Below are 16,345 nucleotides of genomic sequence, written 5' to 3'. Positions count from 1 at the left end.
GATTTCTAGGTCTCAATTTTTCAGGTATTTACAGTTGCACCATCTACTTTGTACTGTTTTTGTGAGTAGTACACAGCCCCCTAAAGCTGCAGACACCCTCTGAATGGTGCTCACAGCCTTTGGAAAGGGGCATGAAGTGTCTGTGTATTATTCCTTGTTGATTCAGAGTCTTGATGCCGGGGCCTTAACAGCTCTTAAAAGGTTATGGGAAAGAGATTTGAACTTGGTATTGGAGGATGGGGAGTGAGAAAGTATTTAAAAAATTTAAAAAAATATGTCTAGGGATGCAAGGGTATTCCTTATTCAGTTTAAGATTTTGCATCATTTCTACTGGACTCCCTCTAGATTGTTTAGACTTGGTTTAAAAGACACACCTACCTGCTGGCGATGTCAGTTGGAGGATGGAGATATAGCCCATGCTTTGTGGTTTTGTGCTAAGATTCAAGAATTCTGGGTAAGAGTCCAGAATTGTATCTGTGAGGTTTTAGATACTCAAAATTCATTCTACCCCAGACTATGTATATTTGGTGATTAGGCGGTTTTTAAAGTAGGTGACAAATATACAAATAGCTGGGTCCAAACTAGTGTAATGATTGGCAGACAGATAATTCTTAGAGGATGGAAGTCAACTGGCGCTCCCTCATTTCAAGAGTTCACCGAATTGGGCAGAGTGGCGGCATTTGAAAAGATGTCATATAAGCGGCTTGGCAGATTGGTATCTTACCAGTATGGTAAGAAATGGGACAGGTATTTGTCCTTTCTGGAAGGCTCTGAGGACCATGTGGAGAGAGACAAAATTGTGATAGTAATTGTGGATTCTGTTCTTTGTGGATTTCTTTCTTTTCTCTTTGTTTGTTGATTTTTATATTCTTGATTATCTCAAATATTTTTTGTTTGTTTGTTCGTTTATATGTGTGCACTGTGATATGTAGGCTTTGACCACAGGGATGTTTGTTAAGAGACAGGGAGGGTTTGGGGAAATAATGGGGGTTAAATTTATTCTGTACACACATATATATATATATATATATATATATATATATATATATATATACACACACACACAAGAATCAACAAAAAATTTTAATAGCAAAAAAAAAAAAAAAAAAGAAAAAGATGCAGACCAGATAAACACTCTCTGGTGTTCAAAACATTAGAGCAGGTGTGGAGAGAGAGAAAAAGTGCACTGTTTACTGATTTATACAAGCTTAAAAAAAGGCCAGTAAATTCAGCAAAATACATATTTGCTTTCACAGAAATAAACAAACAGAAATATTCTTGGAAGCAGGGGACTGTAAATTCTGGACCACACTGGTCTCCGTATATCTGGCCTCCGGCACAGAGAACATGATGGAAAAGGAATTCAGAAAATGACTAACGCGTCGAGGTCCCTGTCAGCCGGGCAACAGACAAAATACCAGCCCCATCAACAGGAAGTCACAGTTCTCACTGAAAGAGCTACAGCCACCGTGACACTATTTATTTGTAACACAATGGTGTCTACTGACCGTGTTTCAACAGGGTTCAAAATGCACTCACCTGTGCCCTCACCATGTCGGAGCTCAAATGTATTTTACAGTGAGGCCTCATGGAGATCTGAAAGAGCAGCGGCTGAAATTAGCCTTCTGCTGGTACACAAATTATATCTCCATATCCGTGTGTTTGCGTAAAAAGCAGGGCAGAGGAAACTGTGATTTCCTGACCACTAAAAATACAGATGAACTTTTGATGGGCCGTGAGGCCAAGTTTACGCACCAATCGCAGCTTCTCAGAGACAGCAGGCAGAAGTTGGGTCCAGAAGTGCAAGTTGAGTCCATTCGAGTAGTTATCAAGAACTAGAGGGAGCTGAGGATGAGAAGAGAGAAGAAATTAAACCATTTTGTGACTGCAAACGGTGCAAGACACATAATTTGGCAATTTAAGAAAGTTCAAGTAAGTGAATGTAATACTTGTCCAACAAGTTATGACAAGTGTAACATTTTTATATATGTTGTTGAAAATCCTTCCACATAACAGCATTGGGGGCTGTTCAGATCTAAGACATTATGGTGCTTAAAAAAGCAAGAAAAAGCACAATGAATAGAACAGAATGCAGGTGTTTTGAGATGTGTTTTTAAAAGTTGACATTCTTTTGTCACTTGGCGATCCTACAAGAAATGCTGAAACATGTTGCATAAAATCAATTAAAAAAACAGCGAAGACGGAAGCAAACAGTTGCCTAAACTGTTTGAAAGAGGACAAATCAATTTAGCTGAAGTTGCAAAGTCTGGGAAAAAGGTATAGCTCACATCCTGTCTTCTGAGATGTAACACTTCAAGATCTTTCTTCCAGGAGCTGCCCCAGGAATGATAGCCAAGCTATTTTACAATGGGCCAGGAGGGGACAAGTTCAGGAAATGCCATGCGTCACAGAAACAACCTCAAAAAAATAAGACATCCTTCCTATTAGCCTTTCTATATATCACCAGTGAAGTGATTATTTCTAATGGGAGTGTTCAACAGAGTTTTGTAAATCAGTCTTTTTAATGACATCATCTGTTTGCATTAATGTTTGTATGTGCGCAGATCTCAGTGACTCGGTTCAATGAAACTCTAGTCTTCAGTACAGTTACTTAGTGTTATTATATAAAGCTTTCATAGGGTTTAGTCCAGTAGAGGTGTGTTGACTCTAATCTCATTACTGAAATAGGCCAAGTCGGTCCCTTCTGCTAACAGATCGTGTGACTCAGACCCACGCCCCTCCATCCTCATCCCTCGCTCATCTTCCGATGAGCTCTACAGCATGCAAACATAATATAAACTACACCAGGAAGGGTGTGTGGCTTGAGTTAGTAATCCAACAAATATTCAGGAGCTATAATCAAACTTGGAAGTAGAATAATGGGTGTTTATTGTTGCAATAGACAATCTCTCAATCTATAATCAATCGTCAAACTTTTTTCAATTTATATTTACAAATGAATGATCAGATGTTGGGATTCTCAGACACAGGGCCTGAGAATTTGGAATAATGAATGAATGTAAAAAAGGGTTTAGAGTTTTTAAAACAAGATATCATTTTGAACCAACTGATCACTTTTCAGCCATTTCTAATGTGAGAGTTCCAAAATAGACTTTACAATGTAAAAAAAATATATATACTGTATATATTTTAAATGTATATAACTTCTGCCCTAAAATTTACATCTAGCCAGAATAACCGTAAGTGTAAGATAATCATAATATGGCAAGATGGTATGCTTACTTAACTCTGACTCAAATTCATTGTTGCCCCCACCCAAAACAAGAGCTGATATGACTGATAAAATGTCTGACAGAGTTCATGTCTGACACCACTTCCTCTACACCCAAACCATTTTAAAAATATGTAGAAAGATGCAATACAGATGAGTCCACTGAGTGTGTGACTGACCAGGCGGAAAAGTTTGAAGAAGTCAAGATTGGTGTAGAATTTGTCTTCAATGGTTTGAAGTTGCTCTGGGGTGAGGATACACATGGCATTGCGCACGGCATACAGGCCCCGATGACTGGGGAAAATGAGGAAACGCTCAAGGAGAGTCTGACTGCAGGCGATGTCCTTCAGCCTCAGATCAGGAACTCCATATGCAAACTGAAAAAAAAAGAAAAAAGAAAGAGAGTGACAGATAGTGAAAAACTGAGAGAATCAAAAGATTAGGAGTTAAGGGCAGTTAATACCATTGTGTTGGTCTGAGCTGGAGTTAGACATTCAGTAGTGATAAATCTGACATGCCTGTAGTTCAGCAAAGCACATAGCAAGGATAGACAACTGTTAGTCATGCATCAGTCTTAATAATTATTATTTAAACTAAAACTAAAAAGGTATTAGCATTGATAAATCTTGATCATTTATGCATGAAGCCACACTGAGAGCCCATATAGGATTTTACCAAAAGGAAAGATTTTGCTTTTCTAAACCAGAATCTAAAACAGACAGGCAGGACTGCTGAGAGGATTATTGGTGCCCTCCTGCCCACCTTCCAAGACCTGTACATTTCCAGAGTGAGGAAACGTGCAGATAGAATCACTCTGGACCCCACACACCCTGCCCACTCCCTCTTTTAACTGGCCAGCGCTACAGAGCACTGAGCGCCAGGACATTCAGGACATCCAGGCACAAGAACAGTTTTTACCCTAAGGCCATTTTCCACATGAACAATTAATCTGCCTCAGGACTCCCCCATAGTGCAATAATGTAAATACATATCTCATGTACATATGTAAATTCACATATTTAATTCAATAACTGTACATACCCCTACCTTGCAAAAACATTACCACTTACACATGTACATACGCCATTCTGTTATATGCCCTATTATTTGTATGTCTATTTATACTCTTACCTTGTTTTATATTCTGTGTCCCCCCCTGATTTTAGTAATAGACATAGACTCCGTTTACACCTGGTATTAAAATGCCTTGCGGGTGATCCGATCACATGTGGTCAGCACTAAATACAGGTCTAAACCGGGTCTAAAACATTTTGTGATTGGATTTTGTAATCTGTCCTGTATGCGTCCCAGCAGCAGCGAAGCGCCTCCCCTTACCTGTTAATCAACTGCTGCGCTAAAACAAGTTTAAACTTTGCCAAGTAGGTATATGTCACAAGAGGGATAAACGACTTTATTTAACAACTATGCATTTATTGAACATACTGCATGAGCTGCACATTTCAGTGAACTGCATAAATCCCCACTGCCCATTTCCCCGGGCTCCCAATATATATTATATGTGTGGAGACCCGCCAATACAGGTACAGTTAGATTGGCCAACGTAATAAGGCTGGTTCCACACATCTCCCCCCTTTTTGAAAAAGAACATTCTATTTTTCTTTAACACAATAACAAATCAATGCAACACAATGAATCTACATCACTGTGGTTGTTTTTTCCTTTTACCAATTAAAGACATTAAAGAACAATATGATATAACATTTCTTGTGTCATTTTCTCTTTTATCTCTCTTCCTCTCCCCTCTTTTTGTTTTTACAAACAAGAACAATAGAAAAAAGCAATACTCTAATCAGTCTCTGTAAACTGATTTTAGTCTAAGTAACGTTTTGGTGTTTTCACAACTCTTCCGCTGGAAGTTACAACTGGTGGTGCCTTCACAGGTGCAGCAGGAGTATTTAAATGTCCAGTTCCTGCACCAGGATGGCCTGAATTCTTTCCTCCTTGAGGTTCACTGCACCCAGTAGCATCTGGTTGCAATGGAATCGCTTGCAGATGTTTACGGTTCCTGCGTAGGACAGCTCCATTCTGTGTTTGCACCATGTAAGATCTTGGTTCAGATGTTTTGTTCAGCAACATAGCTGGTGTTTTCCAGCCTTTCTCACTGTCCAGTTTAAGAAGAACTTTCTCCCCAGGTTGAAGTTCTGGTAAAACACGAGCAGAGTGTCTCTGATCATAGAAGAACTTGTAGGATTCCTTTGCAGCCTTATCCTTCCACTCCACGGCTTTGTAATCAATGGGTTGAGGCTGGTGTTTTTCCTCAAGCATTGGCAGGTTGGTTCTGATCTGTCGACCTGTCATTATCTGGGCAGGGCTTAGTCCAGTTGCAGCCATGAATTTTGCCCGATAGCTCATCAGTGCCATATGAGGATCAGGTTGGCGGAGAATCTGTTTTGCAGTTTGAACTGCTCTCTCTGTAGCTCCATTGGCTTGGGGAAAATGAGGACTTGAGATTGTGTGGTTAAAATCGTAGTCTGTACTGAACTGCTGAAATTCAGCCGAGGTGAACTGTGTGCCATTGTCAGATACAAGCTCCCTGGGAATTCCCCATCTTACAAATATGCACTTCAGTCTGCTGATAACATGGAAGCTGGATTTCGATGTCACGCGAGCAGTAGTCTACGACTATCAAGTAAGTTTTACCATTCAACTCGCATAAATCTGCTGCAATTTTTCACCAGGGACCAGCAGGCAAGTGGGTAGTGATTAAAGGTTCTTTCCTTTGTGTGGGTTTGTGGGCCCTACAAAAGGTGCACATTGAGACTCTCCTGTTAATGTCATTACCTATTGCAGGCCACCAAACTGACATCTTTGCCCTCTGACGGCACTTGGAGAGACCTTGATGCCCTTCATGAATTCGGCTTAACACCTCCTCCCTCATCGACTCTGGAATGACAATCCTGTCCTCATACAGGAGCAGCCCATTGACAACAGACAAGGAAGCCCTAGCAGTGTGATAGCCACTCAGCTGGAAGGGTATATGCTTTGGCCAACCCTTGCTAAGAAAGCTTATCACTGCCTGGAGATCTGCATATTCCTCTGTGGCCTCTCTAATGGCATCTAGCTTTGATTGTGACACCTCTTTAGATGTGACAACTGCTTCAACATATGCCTTCACCTCATCCTCCATCGCTGAGTGGCAGTGCCCTCTCAGAGGATTCCGAGAAAGTGTGTCCGCCACCACCAAACATTTACCAGGGACATGCACTGTTTTCACATTGAAGCGCATGAGGCACATTAGTAACCGCTGACACCGTAATGGGGCACGATCAATATCATAGGAGTTAATGAGTGGGACAAAAGGTTTGTGGTCTGTTTGCAGGCAAAATTCATCCAAGCCTTGTAGGTAGCTGCTTGCATGCCCACACACCTGCCAGGCACTCCTTTTCGATTTGGGAGTATCTGCACTCCGCTTCAGTCAAGGTTCTGGAACAGAATGCGACTGCACGTGCTGCATCACCATGAACTTGAAGCAAGGCAGCTCCTAACCCAAAACTACTCACATCTGCACTGACCATAGTGGGTTTCTCAGGATCGTAATATGCAAGAGCAGGAGCTGTGGCTAACTTGCACTTTACTTTGTTTAGAGCCTGCTCGTGGACTTCTATCCAAAGCCAGATTGCATCCTTCTTCAGCAGAGCTGTAACTGGCTGGAGCTCCGTGGAAAGCTCTGGCACAAATTTGACTAAATAATTGATCATTCCTAGAATTTGCCTAAGCTCTGTCACATTAGTGGGACTAGGCATATCAGTGATTGCCTTCAACTTGGTTGCATCAGGCTTAATTCCTTCAAGACCGATTGTGCGGCCAAAATACTGCAGCTCAGATTTGTTAAAGTGACATTTATCACGGTTCAGTTTCAGACCTGATTCTCTGATAGTTCTCAGAACAGCCTCAAGATTCTTGTCATGCTCGTTTTGGTCCTTGCCATAAACAAGCATGTCATCCAACTACAGTGCCTTTGTGTCCAATTAGAAGTCTATTCATTTCTCCTTGGAAAATTTTGGCCGCTGAAGTAACCCCAAACGGTAGTCTGTTAAAACAGAACCATCCTACTGGAGTTATGAATGTGGTCAACTTCACGCAGCTTGGGTCCAAAGGGATCTGCCAAAACCCTGAAGATGCATCCAGAGTAGAAAATACACAGGCTCCTGAGAGTTTGGGGCAATATCCTCTAATGTTGGGAGAATAAAGCGCTCACGTTTTAGAGCCTGATTCAAACGTTTGAGGTCAACACAAATCCTGACAGAACCATTCTTTTTTACTACAGGCACCATTGGGGCGCACCATTCCGAGATTAACATACGCCTTCACCTAAGGACTGCATGCGCTTAAGCTCCTGTTCTACCTTAGGCAACAGGGGAAAGGGATTTCTATGAGGGCTGGCCAGACTATAAGAAGTTGCATCTGACTTAAGCTCAATTTTCACTGGTTCACATTTGAGCAAGCTAATGTCTCCATAGACATCATCGTGGTCTGTGATTTCATCCACTCTCTGTACTAGGCCCATCTTACAAGCAGTGCTTCGACTGAGCAAATTGTTAGCAAATGGCCCATCTACAACAAAAAATCCAAATTTTTCCCTTTACTTTCAGTATTTGCTAGGAATTTTCCCATACAGCTCACTTCTCCCCCAGGACTTCTCACGATTATACTGGTTTTGACCAGTGGATGGCACCCTTATAAGCTCTCATATGTAGAACATGACATGATGGTGATGTCAGCCCCAGTATCAATTTCGAACTTGACTGACCTGCCCTGTATAGGCACACACTACCAGCTCTTTGACATTTTTCGTTTTATATGCAATGGCAGAATGTCCTAACTTATTGCATCTCCTACATCGTTTATTTCGTGCAGGGCAATTATTCTCTGTGTGTGTGCGATTACAGTGTGTGCAGTCTATGGCTTGTTTCCTCTCACCACACTTTTCCTTATTTGGTGGTCCCATAAAGTGCTTCGTGCCTTTCCGGTGTCTGTGCTGTACTGCGCTCACTTCAGCGGCCGCTCCCCCGCTCGCATTTTGGGTCTTAATGAGCTCAGACTGCCGTGTGATCTGGACCGCTTTGTCCAAAGTCAGTTCAGGTTCCATTTGTAATCTTTGGGAAACATCACGAACTGCAATCCCTATGACGTCTCTGTCCCTTATTTGTTCCTCTTTGCTCACACCGAACTCGCAGTATTCGGCCAATTCATAGAGGCATCTCACAAAAGCCTCAACAGTCTCTCCTGATCTCTGTGTGCGCTGGTGAAAACAGGCCCTCTCATGTATAACGTTCCTCCGGGGAACGAAATGTTCATTAAATTTGCCAACAACAGTCTCGTAATTATTTGCATGTGAAGCTTCGGCAAACGTGAACGATCCGAATATCGCTTCGGCATCTTTACCCATTGCATAAAGCAGGGAATTGACTTGTACTCCATCACTTTCATTGTCCAGCTTGGTTGCAATGCGAAACCGTGAGAACCGCTGGATCCATGCAGGCCAGGTCACAGGCTGTGCTAAGTTGAAAGCCTCTGGTGTGTTGAACTTGGACATTATACCACTCAAAACAAGGCAAACTTGGTCGTGGGTGCAACGTACATTATTGACACCATGACACGAGAGGGAACAATGACTTTATTTAACAACTATGCATTTATTGAACATACTGCATTAGCTGCACATTTCAGTGAACTGCATAAATCCCCACTGCCCATTTCCCCGGGCTGCCAATATATATATATATATGGGTGGAGTCCCCGCCAATACAGGTACAATTAGATTGGCCAACATAATAAGGCTGGTTCCACACAGTATAGCTGCAGGCTGGAGACCCCCAAATGGGGGCGGAATCTCCCAAAGTGGGCAGGATTCCTCCAAAATGGGGCTTGGTTACTCCAAAAGGGGGTTGCGCCAACTCCAAAAGGGGCCGTCACTTCCACTCATGGTTTAGGTTAGGGAAAGGGTTAGGTAAGGGTCTCCCTATATCTTTAATGCCGGTTTAGAGCGACCGTCGCTTTTTGGAGCAATGCCTGCAGCCATAACCTTCTCAACTTTACCTGTTATGAGGAAACAAATGTCCAATCTGAAAATTTTAAACAGCAGATACATACAAAAACATTAGAATTTCACAGATCTTCTTCAGTGTGTCCGAAATCAACATGCAAGGATACTTATGAGAAGCTTGAACATCTTCAGCTCAGGTTAATACAGGTAATCCACTAAAATAACTGACAATTCTGCTCGAAATGTTGCGTTTGTGCTTAGATAAAATTTCAGCTGCATCTGGTAGAAATAGTGCAATGATTTTTTTTTTTTTTTTTTTTTTACGCTTTCTTTGTCTTTTCTGAATTTGTTGCGCTTTAATGTCATGCAGTAACACACTGACATAATGATTGATTTATGTCGTCATGAAACAGAGTCCCTCCCCTCCAAATCCGATCACAAGTGGTCATAGGAAAAGTATTTAAGCGACCATGTGTAAACAGCCATGTGTCTCACCTGACCACAAATAATCGGATCATCTGAGACGCATCTTAATACCAGGTGTAAACGGGGTCATACTGTACCTATCTCTGTGTTAAAACAAAATAGGTTAAGGTTATTTTTTCACCTGTAGTTTTGCTCCAAAAATGTTCAATTTTACCCCTCTACAAAATAATAGACTATTCAGTAAATATTGATATGTGGCATTTAATGTTTTGGCTTTTGTCATCATTTATGTTTAGTTTTCTTCAGAAAAAGTGTTAACAAAATAAAACATTTAAGGAACATTTCTGAAATTCAGTTATTTTGACATGGAATAACCCAATCGCTGAAACCAGCCTATGCTGGCTGGCTGGTCTTAACTGGTTTAAGCTCACCCAGCCTGGTCTAGCTCTTCTACCAACCTGGCAAAATGGTCCTCAGCTAGTTAAGCTGACCAGCTCAAAAAATGCCCAAAACCCCTCTAAAACCAGCTAACGTACTAGTCTTTCTTGGTATCTAGTCAAACAGACAGGCACCAATAAACTAAACAGTTACTTGTTCAAAATCTACAGTATGTAGACATCATTCATCATTGGGCTGCTTCATTAATGAGCTGCACACATTCACCAGTTGTACTGAACACTATCACACCCTGTAACTATGAAATGGGTGGATTTAAGCTATAGCTCCAAATCAAAGTGCAAAACCCCATCTGGTAAACGTCCTACTTCATTCATCCCTCTCTTTCCTGCTTTCTCTCTTTCATTAGTAGTTAAGGACGTATCCAACCAGCACATTCCATCTTCTTCTGTACGCCCCTGCTGGCTGACTGGCAATACCTCTAAGAAAGCCTTAAAATGCATTGCATTCCTCTCTCTTACATTTCCATATGAAAGTGACCCAGGCCCTGATGTCCTCTTGGGTGGCTGGGTCTGTTTGGGGCTGTTGGTGTGTCTGTATGCTCTCAGTTCCTCTACACCAGCATTTTTCTTTGACCAAAGCTCTAACCTCAACATCAATAGAGACGCAGTCTCGTGCAAATCACCATCAGTGCTTTGTCTGCACTGAAATATGAACCCATAAAGAAACTCTGGGCTGGAGAGAAGCTTTCACACCGGGTAAGAGGGGTGCAAGACTGGTGTCGTTCTGCCTTTGGCTGGGAGTCTGATTACTTGCAGGGCACTGAGATGACAAATATATATATCACAAAGGCCCGTACAGAGAGCTGAGAAACCCAAACATCCAGTCTGTTGCTGAACAAACGGGCACTTGGGAGCTGGCCAAGTTTCTCTCAGTCTCAAACAGAGACATTCAATTCCACCAACAAAGTCAATTTTCATGCAGAGAGAGCAGGTTCATTTTTGTCTCAGCGGTGATGTCAATCTGCATATCATTCACAACTAAATTCAATGATCACAAATAGGGGCACTTTGAGTCAGTGACCTCTTAGATTCTGAAACCTTAAGCTAGTGACCACGTGATATTCCAGAGTAACTTCAGTTCAAAGAACTGAACCCCTGGCTTTCATGCAAATAAAGCAAATTGCACTCATCCTGGCCTAAATGTAAGTTTTGGTAAGGTGTTTTTGTTAAGGCAAGCATCACTATTACTATGGCTCATAATTAGGGTAAGGAACTCGAATAATTTGAAGTTTAAGTTCTTCAGCCACATTTGGGGTACATACATGAATGATATCTAAAATGGTGCAGCTTAATGAGGAGAGGTGCTCTGTTACTTTTCGTAGACGATCAAACTTCGAGTTCTGCCAGGGAGATAATAAAATTGGTTGAAAAATCCCATAGAAATTTACAATAAAATAGGGAGCAAAGATAATTCTAGGGACCAGAATATCATAAAGACTTGGGAATGGGCTCTGTTGACTTGGGACAGTAAACAACCACCTTGCAACCACCCAGAACACCCTAGCAACCGCATAGCAATGACATGGCAGCAACCCAGAACACCCTAGCATCACAGCACTTTTACAAGAACAAGCTCCAATCACATTTTCAAAAGAACATGTAATAATTATTTCTCATTCCAAGAGGTTAACCAATCACAGCAAGGTCATTAAGGGGCATCAACAACCAAGTCATTCCCCAGTTTTCATTCACCCCATTTTCCATTTTTTCAAATTGTTCCAGTGACCCTGGAGTTCATTTACATATGATCGTCTTGAGTAGTAAAGAAAAGGGTCAGAATTAGGTTAGAAAACGTTCATGCAAAACTCAGTCATTAATGATTATTGAGCAAGAAACTTTGGCTGACATTATAAGTAGACTTGGAAAATGAAATGCTATAAAAGTGTACAATTTGGCCATGTTTACCTGTTCAGGTCTGATCTGGGCATTGACCAGCTGATATACCACAGAGTCAGTGAGAGGAACATCTCTGAGCAGGTAGGAAGTGAGGCTTTCGTCATCCTTCAAGATGTCTTCCACTTTCACGCCTCGACCTGCACGTGAACCAAACAAATTGTGTGATGCCAGAGTGAGGAATCTCAACAAGGTAAAACAATGTGACACTTAAGATATTTTCAGTTGGAAGGACTTCAGCAGGCTTCTCAAAGGGGCTGTGGGCATGATTATCATTCATTGGAGATGAACAGATTGACGAGAGCTTTGGTATGCCAGACATCCATAGCCTGCTGAAATTCGGCCTGGACATCAGAATAGAATGCTTATTTTTTAAAGAAACTGAGAGGAAGGGAGAGATAGAAGAAAGAGCTTCTGGAGCAAATGAGTGCCAGGAACCTAGAGAGGCCAGTGACCCCTTTCACAACACAAAACCAAGGCATTGGGCCTTTTTTCATAAGGGCCACTTAAGTAGCCCAAGCTATTCACTTCAAACGCAACATGCTGCACGTACGACTAAGCTCAAGACAGGTTGTTCTGCCAAGAATCAAAAGTTTAGTCATTTCTTCCCCCTGCAGTAATGTCTTGGACAACCCTATTTATGCAGTCAATCAATAGAGCACACTCAATCACATTCCATTGACTGTTGATGGCTGTGGATGTTTGTTTTTCCAGCATGGACAGCCCCATGCAGGAATGTCTGATTTAAACCCAGACGAGCTCTATTTGTGTGCACTGTCAAGAGGTAAACAAATGAAACTGTTTTCTCTAAAAATAATGGTATAGAAGGAGTGTAAGCTGCTTAGCATTCCCCATGAAAGAGCCTCTTCAAGGCAGATTGAGCATGTGATGTAATCTGAGAGAGTGGTGGAAACAACGGTGGAACGTCTGGGAAACAGAGGTGAAATGAGGTTTGCTGACCTGAGATCAGTTCAGGATTGGTCCGTAGGATGTCCATGAAGTTGCTCATGGCTGTTAGTTCCCTCCATAGCCGTCCCAACTTCAGGAACTCAGGATCGTCAAACAGTAGCTCCTGTGCATCTGACCAAAACCGGGCTAGTCTGAAGATAGAGGATACACATGAACACAGATATTGAGTGAACATGTATTAGGGCAATATACTTAAACACAAGAGATGGTTTTTAGCTTTTGCCACTTTTTATTGATAGATAACAGAACATCAATGAGAGAGTGAGCCAGGCTGGACTGATTGAACATCTGCACTGTCCACAAGGCTATTGCTCAGACTGGGTAATTTTTCATATCTTCAGGTTTGTGTAGAGTTTGTAATACATGAAAGAAATTGTTTTTTTTTTTTTTGTGTGTGTGTGTGTTTTATTTCATTTAGCATTCACACACAAACTCGTCTTTGAGTCTGACTGTGTGAGAATTCATGTGAATGGGTCTACTCACTCAGAGATGAAGAAAGAAAAGACTGAACTATTTAGAGTTTAGATTGAGTCTGGTCTTAAAAGAATAGTTCACCCAAACTGATTCTTGCATTGTTCCAAACCCCTGTGACTTCCTTTCTTATATGGAACACAAAAGGAGATGTTTTAATAAATATAGTATGTCTCTTTAACAGAATGGCAGTGGGCAACGCCTCACTTTACAGCTTTAAAAAGGACCTAATATATCAAACTCATGCATGTTATTCCAAGTGAAAATCCTAAAGGGATAGTTCACCCAAAGAGGAAAATTCTCTCATTGTTTACTCACCTACATGTCATCCCAGGTATGTATGACTTTCTTTCTGCTGAACACAAATAAAGATTTTTTGAAGAATATCTTAGCTCTGTAGGTCCATACAATGCAAGTGACTGGTGTCTAGAACTTTGAAGGTCCAAAAAGCATATAAAGGCAGCATAAAAGTAATCCATATCTTCAGAAGCGATATAATAGGTGTGGGTGAGAAACAGATCAATATTTAAGTCCTTTTTTAGTATAAATTCTCCTCCCTGTCCAGTAGGTGGTGATATTCAGGATGAATGTTAATCGCCAAAAACAAAGAAGAAGAATGTGGAAGTGAAAGTGGAGATTTATAGCAAAAAAAGGACTTAAAAATTGACCTATCATATTGCTTCTGAAGATATGGATTCAACCACTGGAGTCGTATGGATTACTTTTATGCTGCCTTTATGTGCTTATGGACACCATTAATTTGCATTGTACGGACCAACAGAGCTGAGATATGTTTCTAAAAATCTTCATTTGTGTTCAGCAGATGAAAGAAAGCCATACACATTTGGGATGGCATGAGGGTAAGCAAATGATGAGAGAATTTTCATTTTTGGGTGAACTATCCCTTTAACCTCCGTAAGAAAAAGTGAGGCAATATGTCACTGGCATTATATAGAAAAGACAACTTGGCATATATATATATATATATATATATATATATATATATATATATATATATATATATATATAAAACATTTTGTCTTCCGCATAAGAAAGAAAATCATAACATTTAGAATGACATGTTGGGAGAGAAATTTATGAGTGAACTATACCTTTAATTTGACAGCATTGGTTAGGCTTCAAGTTAATACTGGTGCAGACCTCTAATGCTGCATATTCCTGTCTTATATCTAAACAATGGACACTGACATTCTTCCAAATAATGTTTAAATTTCTAATAAAATAAAATCACCTGGGGCGCTATTTATGCACTCATCCACACTCTTGAACAAGAAAGGAAAAATGGTTCTCCACCATACACATCAACAACACAGAGTGTAACTGTAGAATTGGCCTCTGGGGGTGACTCACATTGAGTTGTTGTAGTTGGACACAAGGCCTGGAGACTCTCCACGGGTAGGGTGCTGGAAACAGGGGTTATTGGCATTGCAGAAGATCCCTTGGATCCAGGGAATGATACCAGTGGAGGGCATGGCTTTGTTCGGAAAATGACCTGAGACGCAGACAAAAACCTGTTCATCATCACCAACAAAGGACCGTATATGCAACACAAACATCATTGAGACCTGTTGTCATTTGCATGTGTCCTACGTATATGCAAAATTTTTAAACATTTCTTTAAACTTCTAATATAATCTCTAGCCCTACATACATTCATGCTGGCGGTAGAGGGGATTTGCTTTTCTCAGCCATACCAATCCAATGAATAGCACCACAGGCCACATAATCTCCATAAAGAGCCGCGTCTATGGCGAAAATGCAAGATAATCCATTAGAAAAGCAACAGACTAAATGGGAGCACCTCTCCAAAGGACATTTAAATAGTAGATGACAGTGAGTGGACACTTTTTATCTCGATATATAAAGCTACAGAGCAGTATCTATTAGTCAGGTAGTGTATGGAGCTTTTGAAACCTAGCACAACATTTTTGGCATTGCAGAGTTTACTTGAGGGCTTGCTTTTGCTTACTAAAATGTAGCCATTTGCACTTTTTTATGCATGTATAGTGAAGAAACAGGCAAGTCCTTTCACCTTCTGTCTCTTGCGGACAGTCCAGTTTTTCCAGAGGAGCAGCCGCACCTGGCTGCTGGTTCCCATGACTGCTGCTCTTCAACCCCACAGGGGGTCACATACAGGTGGCCTCTTCCTGGACAAAACATCCATTGAGAAGAAACAGTCATACACATCTCCATCAAAGATATCAGAATGGTTCTTTACTACCCAGTTCAGTAAGCATCACTAGGAATTTGCAGACATGTTCATTTTACCTTCAAGTTGTAAATTAGTTTGATATTGCATTATTTAGAATTCCTGGAAATATGTAACAACCTGAGTCATTCACCCATAGAAATAAATGCAAGCGCCCCACTTCACTTCGTCTAATAATAACTCGCCCCCCGCCACAAAGAAAGAGATGCGTGCTTATTTCCAAATAATCATCAGCTAAAATGATTTAAAATTATAATGAGATGAAATTGTCATTACCGAAAGATACGATAAAGTTTCGGTAGTGACAAGATTATTTCATTAGTGAGAAAGTTTTATTTTCAACCTCTCATTTCAAGGAAATAATCATAAGCTTTGAACAGTTGTGCTTACATAAAGCATAATATTTAAAAACCCAAGCAATTTTTGGTTATGCTCAAAATGAGCTAAAACTGTCACTACTGAAACATATGATAACATTTCGATAGTGACATTATGACCAATGTTATGTTCAACCATTCATTTTAAAGAAAATAACTACAAGCTTTGCACAGTTCTACATGCATAAAAAACAACATACTTAAGATTAAACCCCCAAAAAAGCGTATTTAATTGCAGAGGATATTTGTTCAGTGGTGACAATTCTTAAAGTTACAAACTCC

At 40.8% G+C, this 16,345-nt stretch overlaps 1 protein-coding gene across 1 annotated transcript in view; it reads right to left on the bottom strand.

Annotated features, from left to right (window-relative positions):
* LOC127434289 (retinal-specific phospholipid-transporting ATPase ABCA4-like) overlaps positions 1-15,575 on the bottom strand; it is a 64,276-nt gene extending 48,701 nt beyond the window's left edge. Inside the window, exons 1-7 of the mRNA XM_051686917.1 lie at positions 15,510-15,575; positions 15,129-15,222; positions 14,828-14,969; positions 12,977-13,116; positions 12,029-12,156; positions 3,412-3,609; positions 1,756-1,845 (exon numbers count right to left, since the gene is read on the bottom strand). Coding sequence (XP_051542877.1) covers positions 1,756-1,845; positions 3,412-3,609; positions 12,029-12,156; positions 12,977-13,116; positions 14,828-14,969; positions 15,129-15,222; positions 15,510-15,575 — 858 coding nt within the window. The remainder of the gene's footprint in view (positions 1-1,755; positions 1,846-3,411; positions 3,610-12,028; positions 12,157-12,976; positions 13,117-14,827; positions 14,970-15,128; positions 15,223-15,509) is intronic.
* Positions 15,576-16,345: the final 770 nt, after the last annotated feature.

Source organism: Myxocyprinus asiaticus, chromosome 44 (genome assembly GCF_019703515.2).
Source record: "Myxocyprinus asiaticus isolate MX2 ecotype Aquarium Trade chromosome 44, UBuf_Myxa_2, whole genome shotgun sequence".
Taxonomy (NCBI): Eukaryota; Metazoa; Chordata; class Actinopteri; order Cypriniformes; family Catostomidae; genus Myxocyprinus; species Myxocyprinus asiaticus.
Note: the sequence above shows the minus strand (reverse complement) of the source record. Positions and strands in the feature narration are given on the sequence as shown.